This window comes from Suncus etruscus, chromosome 15, assembly GCF_024139225.1.
Source record: "Suncus etruscus isolate mSunEtr1 chromosome 15, mSunEtr1.pri.cur, whole genome shotgun sequence".
In the NCBI taxonomy this organism is placed as follows: domain Eukaryota; kingdom Metazoa; phylum Chordata; class Mammalia; order Eulipotyphla; family Soricidae; genus Suncus; species Suncus etruscus.
Window position 1 is genome coordinate 4,635,890 of NC_064862.1, and position 27,572 is coordinate 4,663,461.

The following is a 27,572-nucleotide window of genomic DNA, read 5'->3' on the forward strand; positions in this document are numbered from 1 at the left end:
TTTTTCTTCGATTTTTGGGTCACACCTGGCAGCGCTCAGGGGACCATACGGGATGTCGGGATTTGACCTTCTGCATGAGAGGCAAACGCCTTACCTCCATGCTATCTCTTCAGCCCCATCATTTCTTAAAGTATGAATAATAAACTGGATAAAGTATTCTTGGTGAGGTATTCACTTCACTGAGTTTTTAAAATTTGTATTCTATCAGTTTCCTCTGGTCTGTAGAGTCTTGTTTGATAGATATACTGTGATTTTTTTTTTTGGTGAGTTTTTTGTGAATTCCTTCTTTAGTCTTGTTATTTGGGGGGGGGGGTTTGGCCACACCCAATGGCGATCAGTAATCGCTCCTGGCAGGCTCTGGGGACCTTATGGGATGCTAGGAATCAAACCTGGGTTTGTCCTGGGTCGGCCATGAGCAAGGCAAATGCTCTGCTGCTGTGTTATTGCTTTGGGTCAATCTTGTTGATTTTATATTATTTTCTGTCTTTTTGACAATCTGACTATAATAAGTCTTAAGAGAGTTTAAATACAATGGGACCCTTGGTTCTCTTGGATCTGTGCTCCTCCTCAATTTTGGGAAATTCTTATCTAAGCTTTCTTTAACTACTTATTCTTCAAATTTGCCTTCTCATTCCTCAGAAACTTGGTTCTTATATTGTTCCTTTTAAACTCATCTCAGGTCCCTGTATGCTGCTCATTTATCTTCAGACTTTTCTCTATCTTATTTTCTGGAGGTTTTCTTATTTCTGGAGGTAAGATCTTAGATCTTACCAATTTTTCCCTCATTTGAGACTCTGCTGTTAAGATCTTCTACTAAATTTTTTAAAATTTTACTTGCCATACTCTTTAGTATTGTCATGGCTGATTGTAGTTTTCTTGTTTATTTGAGCATACTTTCATTTTTTTTCTTATTTGGTCATGTGGTGTTGGGATCAAACAAGGGACGGTTACATAAAAGGCAAGATCCCTATGCACTGTATTACTGCTCTGGCTCCACTTTTCTCATACTATTTTGTGATCTGATGACTATCTGTGTACCACTGTTTTTTTGTGCTCATTAAATATTTTCTTTTTTTTTCATTAAATATTTTCAATATAGTTCTCTACAGTCATTATGGGAGGTTACAGAGTCTACATCTTATTCCCAAGGTGAATGATTTCAAAAGTTGCCTTCTTGTACTCTAATATCAATGAAGTCAGGTTAACTGTCTTTAACAATACAGTACAAAGACTAAATGGCTTATAGAGAGATTCAGAGGGCATTAGTGACTGATGAACAATTATAATTCATCATTGTTTTAAATCAAGAATTATTTACTAAGAGTCACTATTAAAATCTCCCAGATAGAGTAACAAATACATTAGGAATGATTTAATCATGATAATTTTAGTAAGATTGTGCAAAATGCTTCCACATTCACATGCAAGGCACTGGCTAACTCTTTCCAATGGACATACCTTGTAAGGGTCTTCTGGAGGGGTGACCTGTTTTGTGGTACTACATTGCACAGATAAAACTCATTCAAGGTTTTAGGTTTTGAGGCAGGCTTTTTGATGACTGGCTTCTACTTTGTTTATATAGCAAAGTAGTGTAAGAGACAAGCATTGTGAGCAATGTCTTTTGAAATCATGTGGAGTAGTAGTAATTTAGTGATGCCATGTACACATAAGTATACTTCCTTAGTTTACTTACGTAGTAAGTAACCATATTTAAAATGTTCTTAAAACCAGACTGAAACTGGAGAGAATAAAAAAAGTTTTAATTCAGTAGTGAACATTCTAACCTAATGTTGCAATTTTCTCAAAGGCCAGTAGGTGGCGATTCCCACACAGAACTAGAAAGTGCTGACTAACTTGTGTTCTGTTGCTCAAGTCATCAAAATCAATAGCGATTCCTAACATAGTTTCAGACTCAAGTTCAGCCACAGGAGATGTGTGTGGGTTTTGCTATTTTACATGGTGTTTTCTTTTGTATGTATCTAACCTGAGTGAATGGAAATACACAAAATGACAAGTCTGACACATAGGAACACAAGCAATGTGCACACATCCAAAATGAACAAGTATTATCTAAATTATCCAAAAATACTATATAGAAAGACTTATGTTTTGTCCTATATTTTTCTGACAAATTTTTGATGGACTTAATGGGAAAGCATTGGCTAAATAGAATACTTACAGCATCCTGAAAACCAAAGAGCACCACCTGGACCTGACTAATGCCATGGCTGTCAAAGTCGAGCTCTAGCTTCAGTTTTGACAGTGTCGTAGCTATGATTTTTCTGTCAGTAGATCTCACAAATTCTCTGAGGCTTGCGATGAGGGTTGTGATGTGCTCCCATTTTAGTTTCGGCTCTTCAGCACCCTGTAAATAAAACCAACAACCTATGAATTGATCTGTGCTAAATACTTTTACCTTGAACATACAAAGTCAAGACAGAGACCCCTACTACAAACATAGGTAAGACAAGGGCACAGAATACAAACCCACAGCTTCTGACCAGAGAACTGAAGTTATCTAAGGGAAAAAGGGGGAGTGGAAGAGAAGGACCTTAGAAGCTTATTTTATCTTGATCAATGAATTATATATTTTAAGTCTCTAAAAGAATTTCTGGATATTTATTGGGCCAGTGACTCCTGGCTCTGCATTCAGAGCAGAACCTAGCAGAGCACAGGGACCAAATGTGGTGTTGAGGATTGAACTCAGGTTGGCCATGAGCAAGGCAAGGGTCCTATTCACTAAACTTATTTTTCTGGCCCCAGGATTGTGATCTTTCAGACTTTGGACTCTCATAATTTGTACCTAAAAACAAAATGGGACTAACTTCAAACTCATGTCCATCCTAGAGCTATTCTGTACCCTCCAATGAGGCAATTAGTTAGAATACTAAACCAAGTGGCCATTTTACATATTAAAAATTAATACTTAAATTTCCTGTCAAGATAAATGATTTTTTACTTTGAGGAAAGAATATTGCTTCCATTGTTTTCCTTAAGAAAACATAGTTGATATTGTTTATCCTCATTGAACTTTATGAAACAACAGGATTTTTATTATGCTTATTTCTATCTCATGTTATACATTTTGTTACTGTATCATTAAAACTTAATTCCTCAATTGGGTTGTGAAAATAACAATTTATAGGACTATTAAAAATTAAAGAGAAATGTACCAGTAAGTCCTTTGGAAGCTCCCTCTCCCGTTTATGTTTTTAATGAGAAAAGATGATATTGAAAAGCTTGAAAGCTGTCATTAAGGGACTATTTTAAAATAAGATTGGGAACAATTACAGACTTTGTTTCTTTTCTTATGATGAGCTAAATTATACCCAAAGTAAAGATTCCAGGAAATATCATAACATAAAAATATGTTCAAGCAGAAAAATGAGAGCTATTCAAAATTTGGAATCTTATCTTAGTGAAACCTCTGTTCGTGATTGCCAGAAGTTTAAAGAGCAAACTTTTATTTTGTTTGTTTTCGACACTGCCTTTGCTTTCAATATAGAAAATAATATAAGTTGCTTCTGGGTTTTTGTATGTCACTGTCTGACAGAGGTAAACAATCTACTCAGGGAAGTGCTTTCTGTACAGGGCAGTGTTTTTCATTCTAGGTGTCATATAGCATCATATTCCAAGAGGACAGCAGGTAAAAAAATAGTATAAATGGGGGAATGGGTAATAGCATGAGATGAAGGGGCAAATTGGTAGAGGGTTACAAGATGGAAATGAACTTGGAGAGGCCATGATTGAAAAATGTTGATAAATACTGTATTAGAGTATTTCATCTCCATATAGCGTTGTATTTCTGTTCTAATTCCTGTCTTCATATGCTCTCCTAGTGTGCTTTAAATAAATGAGCACTTTAGTTATTAGGTAAGTCTAATTCAGCTTTAGAAGGTGGCCTTTCTAACCAATGAACCCCACCACAACATGCAAGAAAAACCACACTACAAGCGTGACAATGGGGAAACCTCGCAGGCAAACACCATGCACAGAAAATGAAGATGAAAGCTCTCTGTGGTGAGCTTCATGAAGTGAGCTGGAAGTTCCAGCCCTCCTCTCATTGTCTCTGAAGATTGTTGCAAAGATGATTTTTTTTCTTAAAACCCATAGATGAGTGAGACTATTCTGCGTCTCTCTCTCTCTTTCTCCCTCTGACTTATTTCACTAGGTATGATAGACTCCATGTACATCCATGTATAGGAAAATTTCATGACTTCATCTCTCCTGACGGCTGCATAATATTTCATTGTGTATATGTACCACATTTTCTTTAGCTGGTACTCTTTGAGCATGCAGGATTTGATTGCATGTAGTCTTTAACTCTGGGAGTATCTCTTTGATGATGTCTTTGACAGTTGATTCTTCCTGGAGATCTCCTACCTGGGACTCTGGGACTCCAATGATTCTTATGTTGTTTCTGTTGAGTTTATCAAAGACTTCTATTTTCATCTGTTCGCATTCCTTGAGTACTTTTTCCATTGCCTGATCATTTGTCTTAGGTTCTTTTCCAATTTCTTCTGCTGTGTTGAGTTTTTCTGCATCTCATCTTCCAGCACGCTGATTCTGTCCTCAGCTGCCGTTACCCTGCTGGTGAGGCCATCAGCTACCATGTTTTTCAGATGTTATTTCAGTTTGGAGTTTTCTGATTTCTGTCTTTGTGTTCTGTTCAGATCGATCTATGCTTTCTTTGAGTTCTTCAAACATCTTCCATATTGCTATTTTAAGTTCCTTATCCGAGAGGTTAATCAGGTGGTTGGGATTTTTTAAGTCATCCGAGCTTTTATCTTCATTTTCTGTGCATGGTATTTGCCTGCGAGGTTTCCCCATTGTCACGCTTGTAGTGTGATTTTTTTCTGAGTGTTGTGGTGGGGTTCATTGGTTAGAAAGAGTGCGTGGCTGCAAACGGAGCGGTCATGCTCTTCTGGAGCCTCTGGGAGAGCTATTTTTCTGGGCCCTTTTCGGCCCACTCCCAAGAGGTTTTGGAGACAGGACAGTGGAAAAACATGCACAGGCAACACTCACAGTCGGCAATCACTGGGTGGGCGTACATTTTCCCAGCCTCCATTCTACACATTTCTAATCAAAACAGGCACCTTAAGGGCCCTAGCGCTAGCACAGAGGTAGGGTATTTGCCTTGCATGTGGCCAATCCAGGATGGAGCTGGGTTTGATTCCCAGTGTACCATATGGTCCCCCTCGCCAGGAGCAATTTCTGAGCCTAACCCCTGAACATTACCGTGTGTGGCCCCAAAACAAAAAAACTAAACCAATAAACAAACAAAAAAAGAGGCACCCTACTGGATATGGAGAACTCTTCATTTCCCCTAGTTAATAGTTTAGTTCTTTTCAACTCCAACACCTGCTTTTCAAGCTTCCCTTCCATTGGTTTATGTTTTTCTCAGCACTTGTCACCAGGGAGGTCAACAGTTTGGGAGTTAATAAGCACAGGCCATATTATCTGTGTCCAAGTACCATATTTTCTGTCATATAAGACGACTTTTGAAATGAAAAAAAAGTCAACTGAAAATCGAGGGTCATCTTACATGCCGAGTATATCCCGAAAAACACTTTGATATGCCACTAAACGAAAATCATCTGGATATTGCCACGAAACGAATTTTCCAACATGATCCTGCACCAATCACTACAAGGCTGTTCGGACCACCTCTCTCAATCAATCCAAGCAGGCTTTTGATGCATGCAAATTAGACGATGTTCTGCACCAATCACTGCCAGGCTGCTTGGACCGCCTCTCAGACTCAGCCAATCCAAGCTGGCTTTTGATGCATGCAAATTAGACAATGTTCTGTACCTGAATCTATACTGTCAAAAGCCTGCTCAGATTGGCCAGAATCAAAGAGGAAGTCTATTACAGTATAGTATAACCTTTGAACCTTTGCTTATTGTGATTGGCTCACTGTGGTACATACAGTTGCAGCACAGGAACGTTCTGTCTTATACAGCGAATATAGGCCTAAACCTATCTTTTAACTGTAAAATTTGGGGGTCGTATTATACGCCAGGTCATCTTATACGCCAGAAAATGTGGTACCAAAGCCATCATTTAGGGTTGCACTAAATTGGCTAGATGCACATATCCTCTGTGCAAATTCACTCAAAAAATCTATTCATATAGAGAAATTATTATGAAAAGTAACTAATTCTATGAACAATATCTGGTCCATTAAAGTACTGTTTTTATGGTATAGTTAGTATATGTTTATATTACAGCTATGTTTTTGATAGGTTTGTTTTTATCACCATGAGTCTTATAGCTTCTTCATGTTTCTGTGTTGCCTGTAACACTTTCTCCAAGTTGTTACAATATTAAAATGTCAACTCTGTGAGAGGCTTTACCTGTACCAAAGATTCCATTAGGTTTCTCACGACCTTGTCTTGGTCTTCTGTCAGAATCCTATGGAGGGTGGCCCGTCGTTCACTGTCCTTCCTCAGCATAAAGAATCCAGAATCTTTTTCTTCAGGGGAAGGTGGAGCACTATGATCTTCAAAATTCTCATCTGGAATGCTGTAAGAATTCACATGCAACAAATATCAATTTAAGATTTCAAAACTTTTATTTTTGGGTCACACCCAGTGTTGCTCAGGGTTTATTCCTGGCTCTGCACTCAAGAACTTCTTCTAATAGTACTGCAAAGCCTTATCAGGTGCTTGGGATTGAATCTGGTTTGGCAGCATGCAAGGCACTCATTCTCACACAGTACTATCTCTCCAGTCTCAAATATCAATTTATTTTATAAAATGATATACAACATCTACTTGACCCTGAACAACACAATCTAACCTGTATGGTTCATGTATATGCCTGATTTTTCTGTGAGAGGATGATGCTAACTCACTGCAGGCATAAAATACAGTACAATAAATGTATTATCTTTTTCCTTACGATTTTCTTAAAAACAATTTTTTTTACTAGCTTACATTATTATAAGAACACAGCACTAATTATTCACTAATTAACTGCTTACGTTATTGGTAAGGCTTCTGGTCTTCAGCAGACTGTAAGTTTTGAGGGATTCAAATCTTATGTATATTTTTTACCTGGATGCGGTGGCAGGTATCCCTTAACTACTTCTGTTAATCCAAATAACTCTGGTGTTTACCCCAAAAAGAGTGTCCGTATTCCTTTGACATCTTTTTCTCCACAGGACTTGGCTCTTGTTTTGAAGGAGAAAGGGTCCACTTTGAGCTCCGTGTCAGGGGAAACAGAGCCATACTCACTGCTGCTGCTTGTATCTTCTACTAGAACAGGTACTGGCAAGGAAATGCTCCTGAGATACTCTGCTTGGCAGGGTACAGAAAAGAGAATCAATGTTTTAAAAATGTACACATCGGGGCCGGGCGGTGGCGCTAAAGGTAAGGTGCCTGCCTTACCTGCGCTAGCCTAGGACGGACCGCGGTTCGATCCCCCGGCATCCCATATGGTCCCCCAAGCCAGGAGCGACTTCTGAGCGCATAGCCAGGAGTAACCCCTGAGCGTCACCGGGTGTGGCCCAAAAACCAAAAAAAACAACAAAAAAAAAAAAACAAAAAAAAATTGTACACATCACAAAACACCTACTAAAACACCATTTTGCCATTTTCCAAATATTTTGTTCAGATGAGTAGCCAAGCTAAGCTGAATGGATTGTTGAATGCTCAACAGAACCCATGCAGGGAAGAGCTCAGTAAATGAAACAACAGAAATAGTACAAATCACAGAAGACCCAGGGTGCTTAGTCTTCATGTTATGGACAATTATTGGACTTTAGGAAGATCATTTACAGTCTCTATTTTCATAGGTGTAAAATAAAGGCTGAGATGAACAATTTTTAAACTTTCTTCCCACAGAGGAGAGGGTTAAGACAAAATAGAACAAGTTAAAATCACTGATAGTGGAATAAACTAAGAATTATTTCTTGGATTTGGCATATGGATCAAAGTAGCAGATTCAGTAATCAATGAACAAACCCCTGCTATTAGATTCAATCTAGAGTAGACATAAGATTGCTGAATAAAAAGGTGGAGAAGACTTTAGAGATGTTGTACTTTAAGACCAAAAGCTGTGATGGGGAGAATAAAAGCTTGGAGGTTAACTAATGAGGCAATCAGTAATTACCTAAAAACACAAAAAACACAAGAGCATGTGTATAAAAATGAGGAATGCCTGAGGACATGGAAGCTGAAAAAGTCAAGGCGGGTATGAATTCCAGTAATCAAGTAGTGATTGTTGATCTTCTATGGGAAAATGAGCATTTTCTCCAGAGTAAGAAGAGACAGAAAGGACACTAAGAAAACTTAGGTTCTAAGGAAATTAAATTTATACTTTCGTGATGGAAATACATTCCAATCCACCTGTTTAACTCATGTTCATTCTTGTTCATCAGATTCCACCGCACTGATGGAAACAATTTTCTTAGACCAACTTCAAACACTTTCTCTGTTTGTGACCCCTTTGTACCAACTGACTTATACTAGATAGTCTAATTGACTTTTTTCTTGTGTGTGACACACCTGTAAGAAAACATCTCCTTAAAGTTGGATACTATGTTTTTTATAATTTTTATAAACTTGGGGCCTAGTTCACTTCTAGAGCACATATTGAATATACAATATTTATCAAGTTAGAGAGAATTGCTTAGTTTTATAGGCCTGTGTATGATGATAACAGAGCAGTCCAAGATCAGACCAATCAAGGTCTCTAACGGACAAATATCACCACACCACCTTTCATTTCCTTTATAAAGGAAGCTGAGTACAATCAATGAAGTAGAGGCCCTGTGGAAAGAACTTAAGGGCCTATCATATGCCAGATACAGGCATATGACCTATACACATGTCAAGGAAAATAAAAGGCCTATAACATGCCTGGAACCTGTATTTATCTAGGAGAGTTAGGTCAGGTAAGATAACAATTTTCATGAATAGGAAACACAGAGTTCGCTATCTTATATGGAATTTAGCTGCTCATTATATTAGCACATCTACTTTGCTCTTCTATACAGAGAAGGAAGTGTACATCATCTATATGATGATATCCCTTTAGCAGAGAATTCAAACAACTAAACCATTAGGTGGTTATTCATTTTTCTATGCCCATGCCAATGTCTCAGGCTAGAGGAAAAAGTAGGGTCACTGTAATATAAGACATCAGAGAGCTCAGCAGGTCTAGGCAAAATTTAGAGTTAGAAGGAATAAGAGTGTCCTTATGGAATAGGATGGGAACCATAAGGCAGGTCTACAATTCCAAACAAAGCTCTGGGCAAGATGTGTGTGTGTGTGTGTGTGTGTGTGTGTGTGTGTGTGTGTGTGTCTGCATGTGTATCTGTGTGTGTGTCTGTGGTGATGGGTGTGGTATTGGAATTATTTACGTGGGAAATCATCACTAATTGTAAAACATAGAACCTCAATTAAAGTAGTTTTTTTAAAAAAAGAGCAGAATAGCAAGAAAAAATATAATGACTACCTTATGAAATATGTCCAAGCATCTCATCTATGTGACCAATCTAATCTTTACAATAGTTTCTCTCCCAGTAGGAACTATATGCTAGCATTTCTCAGTGGGGGAAATATGGCCCCCATGGAGTCACCAGGATGTCTAAGGTGAAAATACAGGTGCTAACTACATAAAACTATATAAATGAAGAACCATAGCATGAGCTTCCAGGACTAAGCAGTAGTTGGAGAAGGAAACAAGTTCAGGAAGAGGACATAATGAAAAAAAGTTAAGAAACACTTTCCTAGCTAAGCCTATTAAGCATATGATAACAGATGTAGATTACATTCAATATCAATTTAGTTAACAAGTGAACCTATTTCAGATTACAATGTTCTTCATCTTAATTCTTTTTTTTTTTTTTTTGGGCCACACCCTGTGACGCTCAGGGGTTACTCCTGGCTATGCACTCAGAAGTTGCTCCTGGCTTCTTGGGGGACCATATGGGACGCCGGGGGATCGAACCGCGGTCCATCCTAGGCTAGCGCAGGCAAGGCAGGCACCTTACCTTCAGCGCCACCACCCGGCCCCATTAATTCTTTCAAATATTATGACTTTATAATATCTTAAGCAAGTTAGATGCTAAAACTAGAGCAAAATCCAAGCTGCTCTTGAACTAGCTAGACTCTGGAGGAGGAGAAGGCCTTGGGAAACACAACTTATGCATAATTCAGCAGACTGACGCATCAATCTCCTTATCTTTAGGCATGTTTCTACAGAAGATTTATGGGAAGAACTATTGACTTATCTCTTTTTATGCATCCTGCTAAGGCTATCTAGTTGAGTTCCATAATTCAAATATGTGCATGATGGGAATTTTGCAACACAAATCAACCACGTAGAAGGAATAAAATCATCCCATGGATTGAGCTTCTGGGCATGGCTCCAAGCTCTTTCAGTGTATGTTTTTATTTTGTTCTAGAAGTAAATATGTGAAGTGGGTACTGTTACCAGCACAGAAGACTAAATGAAATCATCAAATGGTTGCTGAGCACATAGACAGTGGCTCAGAACTTGACTTTTAAGTGGTTCTTATGCCAGTGTCCATTTTTATGACATCTAAAGCAGACCAGTCAGAAAACTGTGGAGCACTCAAAACTGTGGAGCACTCAAGGGATAACTTTAGGAGAAGGTCATGATGGCTTGCCAGAGGCCACCCTACCAATGTAAAAGCAAAACAGAGAAGGAGGCTTTTCTTCCTTTGTAGCTCTGACTCTAAGAAGTGAAGTAAACCCTGAAGAGATTGTAGATTCTAATCAAGAAGCCCAAATAACAAGGCTCCATTCAGATGGCTGATCTGGAGTATCTGAAGAACACGTAATTGCCTGTTCCCAGCCCTAAGGATGATTAGCAAGCTCAACAAACAAACAAACAAACAAACTTAGACTGAGGAAGATGCAAAATCTTTTTCGGGTTGTACTGGAGTCACATGCAGCAGTGCTCAGGGTTTACTCCTGGCTCTGAACTCAGAAAAAAGATTCCTGGTGAAGGCTGGAGAGATAGCATGGAGGTAGGGCGTTTGCCTTGCATGCAGAAGGACGGTGGTTCAAATCTTGGCATCCTATATGGTCCCCTGACCCTGCCAGGAGCGATTTCTGAGCGTAGAGCCAGGAATAGCCCCTGAGCGTTGCCAGGTGTGACCCAAAAACCAATAATAATAATGATGATGATGATGATGATGATGATGATGATGATGATAATAAAATTTAAAAAAGGTTCCTGGGCCGGGCGGTGGCGCTGAAGGTAAGGTGCCTGCCTTGCCTGCACTAGCCTTGGACGGACCGCGGTTCGATCCCCCGGTGTCCCATATGGTCCCCCAAGCCAGGAGCAACTTCTGAGCACATAGCCAGGAGTAACCCCTGAGCGTTACCGGGTGTGGCCCAAAAACCAAAAAAAAAAAAAAAAAAAAAAAAAAAAAAAAAAAAAAGGTTCCTGATGGTGTTTAGGAGACCATATGGAATGCTCAAGATTGAACACAGATAGGTTGGCCATGTGCAAGGCAAGCGCATTACCTTCTGTTCTATCTCTCCAATTTCAATTTTAATTTCATGTATAGCAATTGATTTTCCTAATTAGGAAGTTTAGCAGTAGCACATAAGAGTCACAATTACTCTTGACAAATTAAACCAGAGTGAACCCATAACCCCCAAAAGACACAGGAAGTGTCTGGCATTTAATCTTTTAGATGGTCATCAATGGACTCCAACATAAGAAAATACGTACCAATGTCATTGTAAGATTTCAAAATGTACCTAAAATCCTGCATTTAGGAAAGAACAATTTAACACGAAAGAAAAGTTTCTGAAGAAATAAGCTCAGTCAGGGTTGTGACTATTGTATCTTTTGGTATCAGAGGCCTACATGCAAGCAAGTAATGAAGGATGAAGAAATCTGACGGACAACATAGAGCTTATCACATGATATACCAGGCTTTAGTTCAATGGGCAAAATAAAAATAAACTCACCATTTGATCCAGCTGAAAGAACTGTGAAAGAAAACAGCAACATAAGCACACACATATTGGGTTTGTTGTTAAACTGAGAATCAACAAAAAGTGAAAGCTTGAATGGGATCAATTTCCTTTCCAAATATTCAATCTGCCCATTAAAACACAAAAAGTGCTACATAAAATGCACCATTTACTTGGTTTTACTGTTTAAATCTTAAAGAGTTAAGATAAATGACTACAAGAAAAAATATATTTTAATACTGCCCTTTATAACTGAAAATTCTTTTTCTCTTTTTGGTGCAATGATAATTATTCAGAAAGATATTATCCAAGAATATCCAAAAATTAAAAGTCATTATTTAGAATGTTATTATTGATAAATTGTCCTGTTAACGTCTTGAGCTTAATTTCATTAGTGGTATCTTATGATCTACATATAAAAGTTACATATCAGCACTTTTATATTTTGACTTTTGTACCAGCAATTCTAAACGCTGTATGTGCTAAAACAGTAGTTACTGTGTGATGAAAGATTATTGTGCACAATTTCCTAACATTTGTGAAACTGATAGATTTCTTGTACTGAAACTAAACATCTCAGATCACATTGCTAATAATATATATACTGAATTCCAGTGATACCTATAAAAGATTAACTTCTGGAAAAATCTTCAGTCTTTTTTTTTTTTTTCTTTTTTTTTTTTGGTTTTTGGGTCACACCTGGCAGTGCTCAGGGGTTATTCCTGGCTCCAGGCTCAGAAATTGCTCCTGGCAGGCACAGGGGACCATATGGGGCGCCGGGATTCGAACCGATGACCTCCTGCATGAAAGGCAAATGCCTTACCTCCATGCTATCTCTCCGGCCCCAAAATCTTCAGTCTTAAGCTTAGAATAGTGAATCTGACTCATTCTTTTCAGTACGGTCACATACCTGAAAGCTTAGGCTGTGTCTTTTTCTTTTTGCTGGACACTTTTAAGAATTCATCAATAAGTAAGTCATTAGCACAGGTTCTCTTGTCAGGGTCTGGTTCAAAACATTTCAATATGAATGCCTTGGCCTCTGCTGACATGGACTCTGGGATCTCTGGGTGGACTTTAAACATCCCCACCTAAGACAGTTACAAATTGACTTTTGAGTCATTATAATAGTGCATGAGCAGAACAAGTTCTGTAACTGAATTCTAGATATAGTAAGATTCTATAATACACAGACTCATTGTTTTTGCCAAAGAGAAATAGAATGTATTTTCAAAGGTTATACAAAGTTTTCAGAGTGGTTTATAATTTGATCAGTAATATAGGAAGGATTATTAGTTTAAGATACAGTAGAACAGAATATCAAATGATAATTTTTCAAAGAGAACTCAAGCATGACTTTACTAAAAAAAAAGATATTTTCAGTTGATATCACTGGGCTGCTTACACAGATGAGTTATGTCTTACTTTTTTCACTAATATATATCACTGACTCCTCCCAACAATCTAGTTACTTAAGTATTGCCCCTATGAAGAAAATAGACTCAGACGAATCAGGGGACATGATTATGAAAAGGGAGATCTGAAGTTGGAAGCCAAATTAACTTGGCTTAAAGCCTTTGTTCTTTCCCCAGTGTCATAATTTGTGGTTATTTTCTCAATCTCAAATCAACAATATTGAGGAATTTAAAACACTTTAAAATTGAACAATATTCTTTTTGTTTGTTTTGGGGGCATACCTGGTGGCACTCAGGGGTTACTCCTGGCTTTGTGCTCAGAAATCACTCCTGGTAGACCCAGAAGACTTTATGGGATGCTAGGGATTGAACCCAGCATTTGGTCATGTGTAAAGCAAATGTCCTTTGCTCTTAATCCAAAATTGAACAGTATTTTTGATAAAAATCAGAATTTTCTTGTCATTGCTATCTAAGTTTTCTATAATTTATTTATGTATTTAGTACAGAAAAATTTTACTAAGATTCTTCTTATTAAAGTTTACATAAATTTGTGATAAATAAAATTATATAAATTTTAATAATCTACAAACTTTTTATAACTGTAGAACCTCTGCCATGTGTCACTGTTCTAAGCTTTATACCTATCTCACATTCCTCAAAATATTATTAGAGTATACTTTCGTTGTCTTGGGAATACATCTGGCTGTTTTAGGACTGATTTCTGGCTTTGTACACAGGAATCACTCTTGGCAGGACTCAACAGATCACATGAGGTGGCAGGGATCAAACCTGGTTGGCTACATGCAAGGCCAGAGTCTTATCTGCTGGACTATTTCTATACTTTCTTCTTTTTTCAATAGTTATTGATTTTGATTTTGAGGCCATACATGGCAGTGCTCAGGGCTGACTCCTTTCTTTGTGCTCAAGAATCACCTTTGGGGAGACTCAAGGATCAGATAGTGTGCTGGACATTGAACCTGAGTTGGCATGTACATGGCAACCTTACTTTCTTGTTCTCTTGTTCTCTGCTCCTGTACTATTTTTATACCTGTTAAAGATGAGGAAAGAGGTCTTAGGAGGTTATAGAATTGGCCCAAAGTCATGGAATAGTGTGAATATGTGACACTAAATGAGTGCCTGAGTCTATACTATGGCACCTAGAATACTTTGTATAATAATCATGGCATAGGTGAGTAATAGTGAAACATTTCTGAGTGAATATTATATTTGGTGAAAGCTTGAAGAGTGGTCAAGAATAGTAGGATATCCATTTAAATCTAGAAAAATAGGTCTTGGGGCTGGAACAATAGCACACGGGCATTACGCATTTGCCTTGTATACAGCATTCCAGGTTTGAACCCTGGCATTCCATAAGATACCCTAAGTACTACTAGGAGTAATTCATGAATTCAGAGTCATGCTCACACCCTGAGCATGGCTAGATGTGCCCCCACCTTGCCAAAAAAAAAAAAAAAGGCTTTTAGTGGTTCATATTGCTCTTTCAACTTGATTATAGTGCTAATTCTTCTATCAGCAGTACACAGGCTTAAATCAAGATTGTACAAAAGTCAAGTAATGCATCCTACGTAGGCATTCACAAAGGGATCCCTGCTAGATACATAGTTGCCAGTAAGGAAAGGACTAACTAATTATCATTAAAAATAAAACACCAGGGGCCAGAGAGATAGCATGGAAGTAAGCCGTTTGCCTTGCGTACAGAAAGTCGATGGTTCGAATCCCGGGATCCCATATGATCCCCTGAGACTGCCAGGAGCAATTTCTGAGCATAAAGCCAGGAGTAACCCCTGAGTGCTGCTGGGTGTGACCCAAAAATCAAATAAATGAATAAATAAATAAATAAATAAAACACCAAAAAACTGTCTGAATGACCTGGAGAATAACACCCATGAGCTTTCTTTGCTTTCATATTAAACTTTCCTCTGCTTGACTCTGGGACAAGAAGGACTGCAGGGACCTTGTATTGCAAAAAAAGTGCCCTTTGGGCTCTCTCAGGCCTATTTCCATATCAGACCATTGGCAGGTGAGAATCTTTTTTAACTCACCAAAAAATTACTACTGGGCACATTAATAGGCTAGAAAAGTATGCGTTTACTACTGATGTATTAAAATAGCAATACATCACTAAAATAAAGTCTGCAAAGTATTATCACAGAAAAGTTAAAAAATGTAATTATGATTTTATACATAAAAATCTCTGACATGGCCAACTGTGGAATATTTTCAGACTGTTCCTTATAGAGCTTAAAGAATATTTCATGTAGCTCTGTGTCACTTTTTCAGAACTATAAAAAGTATGAGAGGAAGAGATGTTGGATCTACACTATTCTAATGGAACTGAAGCAAAGATATCCTTAATGTGAGACACAGGCACTGACTCTGAGGGGTGTGAATATTCTTAAAATGTCAATGTGTTCTCCAAGTATGCTAATTGAGTTCTTCTCCCTTGCTTATAAAAGGTGCCATGTGCAATATCTTGTACACAGCAATGAAGTTTTATCTGTTGTCACCAGAGACATTAAGACATACAATACCACCTTGAACATAGCTGCTTGTGGTTCTCCAAGTTCGTAAAATGGTGGTTTTCCTGTGGCCATTTCAATGATGGTGCAACCCAAAGACCAAATGTCCGCAGGTTTCCCATAGCCTCTCGGTCCTTTATCTATTATTTCTGGTGCCATATACTGAAGTGTACCTGAAAACAATTTAAATACTGCTACGTTAAAGAGAGAAAACATAACTAATAACTACTACAGTTTTCTATATAATAAAACAAAAAACAAACCACCATGATTCAGGGCTGGAGAGAATTAAATGGACACATGCATTGTACATAGGAGGTCTGATTTTGATCCTTAGTACTACATGATCTGAGCACCACCAGAAATGATCCTATAAAGAGAACTGGGAGTAGCCCGCAGGTGTACCCAGAAAATACTCACAAATAAAATTTTAAATTAAAACCTTAAATTAAAAAGTGACTTCAGATCTTTTTATTTTGGGGGGCCACATGCAGTGACACTCAAGGGTTACTCTTGGTCACGTGCTCAGAAATTGCTCCTGGCTTGGGGGACCATATGAGACACATCAGGGGTTTGAACTTCGGTCCATCCTGGGTCAGCCGTGTGCAAGGCAAACACCTTACTGCTGCGCCATCACTCCGGCCCCAAAATAACTTAGATCTTAATATCTCATCTGTTTTCCTAGTTTTCTCTATTGCTAATATAAATGAAAATAGCTGTTTTTAATAATGTTTTTTGACCAGTCACTATAAGAGATTTCTATTAGTGACCTAAAAATAGCTTACTAATATTAATAGGTTAAGAATAGATACTTTCTTAGTTCTTAAACAGAATATGGTTAAGGCGTGATTTCATTTAAACCTTAAAGAAACTACTATAACTGTTTAGAAATTAGTATAGAGATTAGTATCCATGATCAGTTTTTAAAATACATACCTGCCTATTATATATTATACCATCATTTCCTGGAAAAGTCTATCCATTTCCCAAGATCTCTATTTCTCAACTCTCAAATAGAAAGCCTAATTCTTTTTTTTTTCATTGTTGATGACTTGAAGATTCTGAATGCCATTGTTAAAAATATGTCAATATTTTTTGTGTACTTTATTCTGTATTCAAATAAGTCTGGTTTATTTTATGTGCCTCTAGTCCATGAAATAACAGATTTAACAAGTTGTGAACCATTAATATAGACATTTACTACATAGTGAATAATAATAGAAAAGGGTAAGATTCATTGGCTTCCTGGTATCAGAGTTGAAGAGAATGGATAATAAAAAGCATATTAAACAGGGAGTCATGAATCCTTGACTCTACTTCTGGTCTAGTATACCCCAAATAAATGTTCGAGCCATGATCTAATTGGCTTAAACTGGAAGTTTCTAATATTCCTGGACTGATTTATCAAAGCCCAGCAATGAGTCACAGTATAACAGGAGTGAATTATTGCCATCCCCATTCCTGATATAATCAGCAACCAGGAATCCATCCCAGGTGCCAAAGTGAATGATTTCAAATCCTGAGGCATTTTCCCAAAGAGCTACTTGAGTATTTTATTTGTAACTGAAGTGAGAGAAATTTTGATAAATATAAGCAACAGTTTTTATGCTTCATACATAACTCATCAATGAAAACTGCAAATACAAAAATTCTCAACTATTTCTATGAAATCCACCCTTATAATAGGTGATGAAACAGTTTACAAAATACTTAAAACTGAATCATTTTTCTCAAGTATTGTCATCTTTCATCTTTTGTTTTGTTTTCGGTTTTTTGTTTTTGTCTTGTTTTGTTTGCTCAGGGACTACCCCTGGGTCTATGCCAGGGGTCTCAAACTCAATTTACCTGGGAGCCACAGGAGACAAAGTCGGGGTGAGGCAGGGCCGCATAAGGGATTTCACACACACAAAAAAGTTCTCAAATGTCATTATTAACAGTTTTAATTATTTCTTCTGAACATGAATAGACCATTGAGTGAAGATCATGTACAGTTCATCTGAACATGGTGGCATCTTTTGCCTATTCCTTGCTGCCAGAGACTTGACAGCGCTTCTTCTCATAAATCTGAACCACATTTGGCTTTAGAGAGGAAACAGTTGAGACCCTCAGTATGGCTTGAAGATGATCATCATTAAGTCTAGACCTGTCCTTTGACTTATTGAAGTTCAATGTGGAGAATAACTTTTCACACAAATATGTGCTCCCAAAAAGGCACATGGTGCACTTGAACATTCGGGAAAACTCAGAGAAGCTGGGGGGCAATTCTCTTAAAAATTGCCCATGCGGGGCCGGCGAGGTGGCGCTAGAGGTAAGGTGTCTGCCTTGCAAGCGCTAGCCAAGGAAGGACGGCGGTTCGATCCCCCGGCGTCCCATTTGGTCCCCCCAGGCCATGGGCAATTTCTGAGGGCTTAGCCTGGAGTAACCCCTGAGCATCAAACAGCTGGGGCCCGAAAAACCAAAAAAAAAAAAATTACCCATGCATGTCTGCTTTTCCACTAATCCCTGAACTTGGCTTTGAGATCAGAGTTGCATTGCAGGTCAATGAGCTCCATTTGAAAAACAGGAGGTGCATCTTGCACATCAAAGGAAAAGGGGTCCACACAAATTTGGAAAGTGGCTCTGTGCTTTTTGAAGTCTGCAAATTTGTGATCAAATTCCTTCTCTAGCTTAAAAATAGCATCAACATATTTCTCACCACTAAATGGTATGTCTGCATCCACAAGTTCCTTGCATGCTGGGAAATGGCAAACGTTTGTCTGAGAGAGCTGGGATTTCCATAGCACAAGTTTTGTGGAGAATGCTCTCACGTTGTAAAAGGCAGCACTGATAAGCTGCCCTGGGCCTTGTAATATCTTGTTTAATACATTCAGCTTATGTGTGATGTCAACAAGAAAAGCTAAGTCCATGAGCCATTTGTGATCACTCAACTCAGAAACAGCATTCCCATCCTGCTCCATGAAGGCTTTCACTTCTTCTCTCAACTCAAAAAATCTTTTCAGGACATTTCCCCTGCTGAGTCAATGTACCTCAGTGAAATAGAGCACATCTCCATATTCTGGCTCCATTTCCTCTAAAAAAAGCTTTAAGCCCCTGGATCTGATTTAGTTGATGCATTTCACAACAACAGACATCACATTGTCACACGGCAGGCATTTACTGCAAAGTGCCTGCTGATGTATAATGCAGTGAAGAGCAATGGCCTTCTCTACACCCTCCTCTTCAAGTTTTCTTTGAACAAGTGCCACCAGTCCATTTTTCCTCCCTGTCATGGATGGTGCTCCATCGGTTATTATTCCAACAAACCTCTTCCATGGCAAACCTGCAATCTCAATGGCATCACACAGATGCCGAAATATCTCATTAGTGGTGGTCTGGCCATGCATTGGAATTATTGTGAGCAGCTCCTCTGTCAATTCAAAATTGCAATCAACACCAAGAACATAAGTTGTGAGCTGCACAGTGTCTGTTATATCTGTGCACTCCTCAAGAGCAACTGAGTATGCATCAAAACATTTGGCTTTCTCACACAGTTGATGATAAATGTCACTTGACATGTCAGAAATGCGCTCTGCCACAGTGTTGGCAGAAAGGCTGATTTTGCTAAACTGACCTTTCTTTTCCAGACAGAATACTTGCAGCCTGTAACATGCATTTTTCAACAAACTGTCCTTCTGTGAATGGTTTCCCTGTCTTAGCAATCATCTCACTAACCATGTAACTAGCTTTGACTGATGCAACATTCTCTTTGGTTGCTTTCTTGAAGAAATCTTGTTGCCTCATTAGACATGCTTTAAGACTGGCAACCCGCCTGGCTCTCTCATTTCCTTGATATTTTGCACATTCCTCAGCATGTTTAGTTGAATAATGGCGTTTCAAGTTGTATTCCTTGTGCACTGCAACTTTCTCTGAGCAAATAAGACATGTGGGGATGCCCCTTGCTCAACAAAGAAATACTGCATCTCCTACTTTTCCTGAAATTGTCTGTGCTTGTCATCAATCTTTCTCTTCACTGCAGGCTTTGATGAAGTCATGATGAAGATATGACAAAATCTAATTCTGTAATAAACTTCTCTCCCTTCTCTCCCTTAGGCCTCCGATAATGCAAGGGACAGTGGGCAGGAGCAGCAGAAATGACGTTTGCGCTAGGCACAAAGTATTTGTGATTATTCACTTACCGAATATTCGCAATAAAAAATCGCATTAGTAAGAAAAAAATCACAAAAAATCACATTAAACATTTGCATACACCGAACAGAACTGCTTGGGGTATGCGAATGTTTAATGTGATTTTTTCCTTACTAATGCGATTTTTATTGCGATTATTCGGTAAGCAAATAATCGTGAATACTGCGATATTTGAAGGCCGGCTGCGGGCCACAAAATGTTGTACGCGGACCATGAGTTTGAGACCCCTGCTCTATGCTCAGAAATCACCCCAAGCAGGCTCTGGGGACCATATGGGATGCCGAGATTCAAACCACCATCATTCTGCACGCAAGGCAAATGCCTTACTACTGTGCTATCTCTCCGGCCCCTTTCACCTTGCCAAATTTTTTTCCTTCAGACCTCATCCTTGCAGGACAGTAACTCATATTTAAGTTCACATAGACAAATTTCTGATTTCAGTTTAAATAGGCAATGTTATTGAAAGAAAACATTCCATTTGGCCAAAGCTTTTAAAACTTCTATTCCTTTACAGCTTCCCACTTCTTTGTGTTGTTTGTAAGTTAAAATTGATAACTCATCAAAGTATAGTGATTGAATAAATGAGAACTGAAGGAATTTAGTAACATTTTAGTAACAATTTAGTGGCTTTTTGGGCCACACCTGGTGATGCTCAGGGGTTACTCCTGGTTATGTGCTCAGAAATTGCTCCTGGTTTGGGGAATCATATGGATGTGGGGGGGGGATCAAACTGTCGCCTGTCCTAAGTTAGGGCATGAAAGGCAAATGCCCTACCACTTGCGCCACCGCTCTGGGCCCAAATTATTAATTCATTCGCTATTTCCAGAGTTCTATCTGCCACCAGTATCATAAAGCAAGTGCTACAAGTTTTTTAAAAAGGAATTTAATCATGCTTATGTCTTATTTTGCCACTCCGCAAGTACATATCACAGAATACTTTATAGAAAGGCATTTACATAGTCATATAATGAAGATGCAAGCCAATCATAATAATAGCCTAAGGGAAACAAGTGGGAATAATACGTTTAAAGCCAAACCTTCATAATTCTGTGCTTCAAAGTTAAAAAATTACTTTAATCTATTTTCAAATTCCTTTGCTGTTACAACAACTTAGGGAAGTAGTATCTTTTAGTGGTCTTAAGTTTAAACTTGAATGTTATTCATTAAGCATATCTACAGTTAGGTATATTCAGAATATATTCTGAGAAATGAATCACTAGCTATCTCGTTTTAATAGTACAGACTGCCTTTACATAAATATATTTGACAGTAGCCTATTCTATAGCTAGGATACATAAGACATCTTATTGAGAACACTGATGAATTTGCTGTAAATGAACAACAAAGGACTTTAAGTGACATGTGACTCTATGCTAAGGGCCTACATTAGCCCAAGCACTGTTATAGGAATTTAGACTATAGCAATAAAGGTAGAAGATAGACATCCTTGGGACTTATGGACTTTAATTTTTTTTAAGAGACATAGACAAAACCATAAGCACAGTAAGTACATAATCTGTTAGAAAATGATGTTATAAGAAAAAGGAAGTTATAGAAGGGGAAATCTGGTTATTTTGACATATGTTAGACTCAAGAGTATAATTTTCCTCCTAACTAAATATCCCTCTTTCTCTCTGATAATGAAAATGTGAACTTAACTCTTCATGAGAACTAGCAGAAGGGAGTGTTAAGAATGTGGAATCAATTTGCCTTTAGGTCCTTTTGATATCAAAGTTTAGTCCCCATAGACATCTCAGTGGTTAGTATTCAAGAGGATGTCATCTATGATTTCTACTGTGTATTTTATGTTTCTAGGATTTATTTCCAAGTATTTAATCTATTTTTATCTTTTATGCATGGCATTAAATAATTCACTACTTTTTCCTTTTTCTCTTTGCTGTGGGTGCCTGGGCTTCCTATCACCATTTGTGTCAGAAATGGAACATTTACAATAACTCACCAAAAAGTAAAAATTTCAGAATTGTAAAAATAAAGTTTAAGATATTTTAAAGAAAAAAAAAAAGATTGTGGAATCAAACTTAAGATTGAAATTCAAATAATTCTCTCTTTTGTTGTTGGATAATGTTGAAGTTTTGTTTTCTTGGCTTATGTTACCTTTTTGGAAGTTAGCTTGGCTCACTCTCTCAGAACTTTACTCCAGAAGCAACCCAGTGATTGCTTAATTTCCAAACACTTTCTTCATCCTACTTTCTGAGTTGGTGAGTCATTTCCTCTTTCTCTTTCTGAATTGAAATCCTATGATTTTTATTTTATGTTGTGAACTGGGAATAGACCACAGGAAGTAAACAGATTAGGAAAGAGCAAAAGTATAGTCTAAATGAAGAGTGAGTAAGGTATGAGTAAGAACAACATTGAAGAAATCCAAGAAAGAAAATAGGGAAATTGCCTTGTACCTGGCTAACCCAGGTGATCTGTGTTTGATCCCCTATGGTCTTCCAAGCCTGCCAGGAGTGATCCTTGAGCACAGAGTTAGGAGCAATCTCTGAGTACTACACAGTATGCTACTCCCTAACGCAAGAAATAGGCTTATTAGAATTAAAGAGTTATTAGACAACCAGGAGAAAAGTCAAAAAAAGAAATCTACAGTTCAAGACATTCTGAAGGAGCATTAAGTAGGAGACCTGAGAAAGTCACATAACACAAAATGAGAAAAGGACCAGACCAAATTTTGTACAACATTTTCTAATGAATATCAAGAGACTATATTAATGTTTGTGAGAACACAATCTCTCACACAATGCTCAAACACAGCAATTACTTCTTCACTAATCCAAAATTTGTGTCGTCATTGCAAACATACCTGTAAACGTTTCAGTACAAGGATTTATGCCAGCAAGTCTCTTTGATGTTCCGAAGTCTGAGATCTTTAGAACACCACTGTAAGTGTTAATCAATACATTGTCACCCTAAGGAACAGAAAAATTTAATGAAAACAATGTTATCTTTATTTCAATATAGTGTACTGGTGGTGTGCAAGCCCAAGGAAAAGGCATCCATTGAACAAACAAGGACACTTAGTTCTACATGCTTCATTAAGTAATCTCGGAGGTTCAGTATATTGCTTCAAATGCTGCAGTCTCAGGTTCCATCCCAGGTATCTTCCAAGTCTGGCAGGAGAGATTACTGATGGCAAAAAGAAGAGTGTCCCCAACACCCCCAATCAAGAGATTAATCTCTGTGGATTCCAGACACATTGTATTATAGATCATCACCTCACAATCTGGAGTTCAGGTCACAAGGTGAAGCATGTTTTTTAATTATAGGTTAATGACTATGATCTATAGATAGTAGGGGATCTATGTATGATATGTATATAAGCAGCTTAATCATGATATTATTTAACTTCCCAGTCACTTTATATTTTCTTCTGTTATTTTACTCTCTTTCCTAGAATACTAGGGACAGCACAAATGAATATTTTGATTAACTTTAAGGTAGTAACACTACAGCTCTGACCTTACTTCTGTATCTTCTGTAAGATATTTTAGAAGAAGAATTTTGGCTGTTTTTTCTGTCTGTTTGCTTGCTTTTGTTTTTTTGTTTTTGGATCACACCCAGAGGCACTCAGAAATCACTCTTGGCATGCTCAAGGAACTATATGGGATACTGAGGATCAAACGCAGATCAGCTGCATGAAGACAAGTGCCCTAACCACTGTGCCATCACTCCAGCCCTTGGCAGTTCTTTTTTTAAAACAAAACAAAACAGGGCCCGGAGAGATAGCACAGCGGTGTTTGCCTTGCGAGCAGCCGATCCAGGACCAAAGGTGGTTGGTTCAAATCCCGGTGTCCCATATGGTCCCCCGTGCCTGCCAGGAGCTATTTCTGAGCAGACAGCCAGGAGTAACCTCTGGGCACCGCCGGGTGTGGCCCAAAAACCAAAAACAAAACAAAACAAAACAAAACAAAACAAAACAAAACAAAAACAAACTCATCAATCAATGGATTCTATCTAAATTTGTTAGCACAGCTAAGGAACAAAGATAAACTAGCTGTAAACTCCTGAAATGCAGGGAAATGTCCTGTTCACCTTTGTTCCACTGTGTCAGCAGCTGAGAGAACACCCAAAACAGTGCCAGATATGAACAGAAATTAAACCTTTGTTGACTTAGTTAAGGACTTATTCTCTTGAGTAGAAGAAACATCAATAAAATTCATCAGGGTGAGATATTCTTACTATTTCTAAGATTTATTCATCATAAAATTAATATTAAATATACATTAATAATATTGATTATAATAATATTAATTGTAATTACTAATAATAAATTATTCTTATTTTATGTGACTGACACATAAAACTACCATGAAGGAACTTATGAGCAATGAACATTAGTGCATCCTACCTTTATATCCCGGTGAACTATCTGATTGTCATGAAGATATTTTAATCCTTCCAGTATTTGCTTTGTATAAAAGCCAATGGTTTGTTCATTGTCTTTCAGTGGGCCCCATTTGGAACGAAGAAGAGCAGAAAGACTTCCTGTAAAGTTGGGAGAACAGAAGATAACATTTCCAAGTGAGATTTTTATCTGTTCTTGTTTTTCAGCCGCACCCGGTGATGCTAAGGGGCTACTTCTGGCTATGCGCTCAGAAATCACTCTTGAATTGGGGGACCATATAGGACGCTGGGGGATCGAACTGCAATCTGTCCTAGTCTAACACATGGTCTTACACCCTGCACCACTGCTCTGGCCCTGTCCACGTGAGATTAGATAGCATTTATTAGCTATTCATAGTGGCATAGAAAGGTGTACCAGACTTGTGGCCTCAATATGAACAAAAAAGTATCCATGCTCTTTGATTAAAAAAAATATCAAATATTGTTAAATGTAAGGCTAAGTTATACTGGTTAGCCTCAATATGAGACAGGATGATTGAAAACATTGGAGAACAGAAAATAAGTCTAAAATATGACACTTTGGTTTGTCTTTTCTCAAAAGCAAGTAAGACCCAAATGACTCATAGGAAAAGGCAAATCTTTTCTGTCTAAGTACTTAAAGAATTTGAATAGAAAATTTTTCTTAAAAAGAAACTTATGCCAGAGGTACACAGTATAATATGTACTAGACAAAAAGAAATACAGAAAAATCTGCTTGCTGAAACTTCTCTTTGTCCCACCGTTTTCTACATGACCAAGAAAACAATTTATGGCCAAAGAGGGATCACTAAGATCTTTCATATTTTGAGAATCAGCTGTATTGTCTTGGAAGTCCCAGTTGCTGCTTTCCCCCCACGGCCCCACGCAGTCCAGAACGGCATGTCGACCCTCAATTTGCTTAATTTTTCTCAGAATCTTCCAAACTATGTAGGTATTTACATCAGCTTTATTCTTCTAGTCATCTGACATTAAACTGATTATTTGGCTAGCTGAAACGAGTTAAGTGGGGAAGGGAACAATTTTCATTTTTTTAAGAATACTAAAATATTTTGTATCTATTATCTTCAATAAACTTCAAGTTAGTTACTATCACATGTCTGATAGACATGTTAAGACAAGACCAGTAAACCATAAGTCCTACTTAAGTTTATATTTCTTAAAGGTTCTAGAAATTTATACATTCGAAAGAAGAATATATCTTACCTCCTGGGACCTGCTCCATGAAGATTTTAATGAAACCATTTTCACTGAAAGAGCCCAGATACTGGACAATATTTTTGTGCTTCAGATGCTTATGCAATGCTATTTCTTCATGTAGAGGCTGGGAATATCTAAATAATAGGTGAGTGTTGGGGAGTTAATTATGCATCCAAACTTTACAACATTATGTAGGACAATAATAAATCTAAAATATACCTATCTACAAATAATTTGACTATCTAATAGACCTTTATTTCTTCAAACATAAGTTCTAAGAAGTTGTAGTTGTAGCAGATCTGAAACAAAATGCACAAGACAATGTTCAAATATTTTATTAAATATTAACTCATTTTTTTCACAATTTATTAAAAATACAATTAATATGCTGAATGTACGGAAAAATGGATTCACACTTTTAGCTGGTACTCTTCGGGCATCTAGGATGTTGTTGCATGTACTCTTCAGCTCTGAGCACTTCCTTCCAATGATGTGCCTGACTGTTGATTCTTCATGGGATTTTCTTCCTGAGCCTCTGTACTCCAATAATTCTTACCATGTTTTTTTAGCTTATCTCAGACTTCTATGCTCATCTGTTCACATTCTTTGAGGATTTTTCCCATCATCTGATAGCTTATTTTAAGGCTCTTTTCTGACCTTTTCTGTGTATGGAGTTGATATACAGCTCATTGCCCAAATCCTCAGTTACTTTTATGATGCTGGTGAGGCCTTCTAGTGAGTTTTTCATTTAGTCTACCAAGTTTTCAGTCCTGTTATTTTTTTTTTAATTTTTTTTAAATTTATTTAAACACCTTAATTACATACATGATTGTGTTTGGGTTTCAGTCAGTCCTGTTCTATGCTCATCTGTTCACATTCTTTGAGGATTTTTCCCATCATCTTATAGCTTATTTTAAGGCTCTTTTCTGACCTTTTCTGTGTATGGAGTTGATATACAGCTCATTGCCCTAATCCTCAGTCACTTTTATGATGCTGGTGAGGCCTTCTAGTGAGTTTTTCATTTAGTCTACCAAGTTTTCAGTCCTGTTATGTTTTTTTTAATTTTTTTAAATTTATTTAAACACCTTAATTACATACATGATTGTGTTTGGGTTTCAGTCAGTCCTGTTATTTTTTTCATTTCTGCTTCCATGTCTTCTTGAATCTTAGTTGTGGTTCAATCAGTTAGTTCCATGTTTTCTTTAAATTCTTTGAACACCCTCCATATTTCTTTTCTAAAGTAACTATCTGAGAGGCTATATAGGTGGCTAAGACTTGTCGGGTCATCACAGCGACCATCTCCACCAGCGTGGTGGAGGTCTGCATTGTTTCCCATAGTTACTCTTACAGTATAGTCTTCTACATTCATGCTGGGGTTCACTGACTGGACAACTGCTTCATTGACGAGGCTCCTCTGGTTTCGTCCCTCTGGGCAGGGTCACACCCACCTGCGATTCAAGGTCCCAAATGCAAAGGGGAAGCTGGGTGGCTGCTCTGCCTCTGCCTCTGTCTCTTCAATTATTTCATTGGTTCTCTGCTTTCTTCTGGCAAAAACTCTCATTATGTGTATTATTCTTCTGTAATTTTCCAACAGTTCTTGTAATTCATTTTTTCCTTTTTCTTTGCTCTTTGCCTTTCTTTCTTATTTGTTTCTTTCTTTTTTGGGTGGGAGGGATTGGGCCACAACTGGTGGTGGCACTCAGAGGTTACTCCTGGCTTGGTGCTCATAAATCACTCCTCAGGCTCAGGGGACCCTATGGGATGCCAGGTTCGAACCCAGGTCCATCCTGGGACTGCAGTATGCAAGGCAAATGCCTTACCACTGTGCTATAGCTTCAGCCTCACCTTTTCTTTTCTAAAGTTTCAATTGA

At 37.9% G+C, this 27,572-nt stretch overlaps 1 protein-coding gene across 1 annotated transcript in view; it reads right to left on the reverse strand.

Moving 5' to 3' along the window:
* The window catches only part of MAP3K5 (mitogen-activated protein kinase kinase kinase 5), a 233,126-nt gene that overhangs the window by 24,536 nt on the left and 181,018 nt on the right, over window positions 1–27,572 (reverse strand). Inside the window, exons 16-24 of the mRNA XM_049788000.1 lie at window positions 25,708–25,835; window positions 24,470–24,606; window positions 22,925–23,030; window positions 15,934–16,091; window positions 12,877–13,054; window positions 11,961–11,981; window positions 7,124–7,301; window positions 6,360–6,528; window positions 2,180–2,365 (exon numbers count right to left, since the gene is read on the reverse strand). Coding sequence (XP_049643957.1) covers window positions 2,180–2,365; window positions 6,360–6,528; window positions 7,124–7,301; window positions 11,961–11,981; window positions 12,877–13,054; window positions 15,934–16,091; window positions 22,925–23,030; window positions 24,470–24,606; window positions 25,708–25,835 — 1,261 coding nt within the window. The remainder of the gene's footprint in view (window positions 1–2,179; window positions 2,366–6,359; window positions 6,529–7,123; window positions 7,302–11,960; window positions 11,982–12,876; window positions 13,055–15,933; window positions 16,092–22,924; window positions 23,031–24,469; window positions 24,607–25,707; window positions 25,836–27,572) is intronic.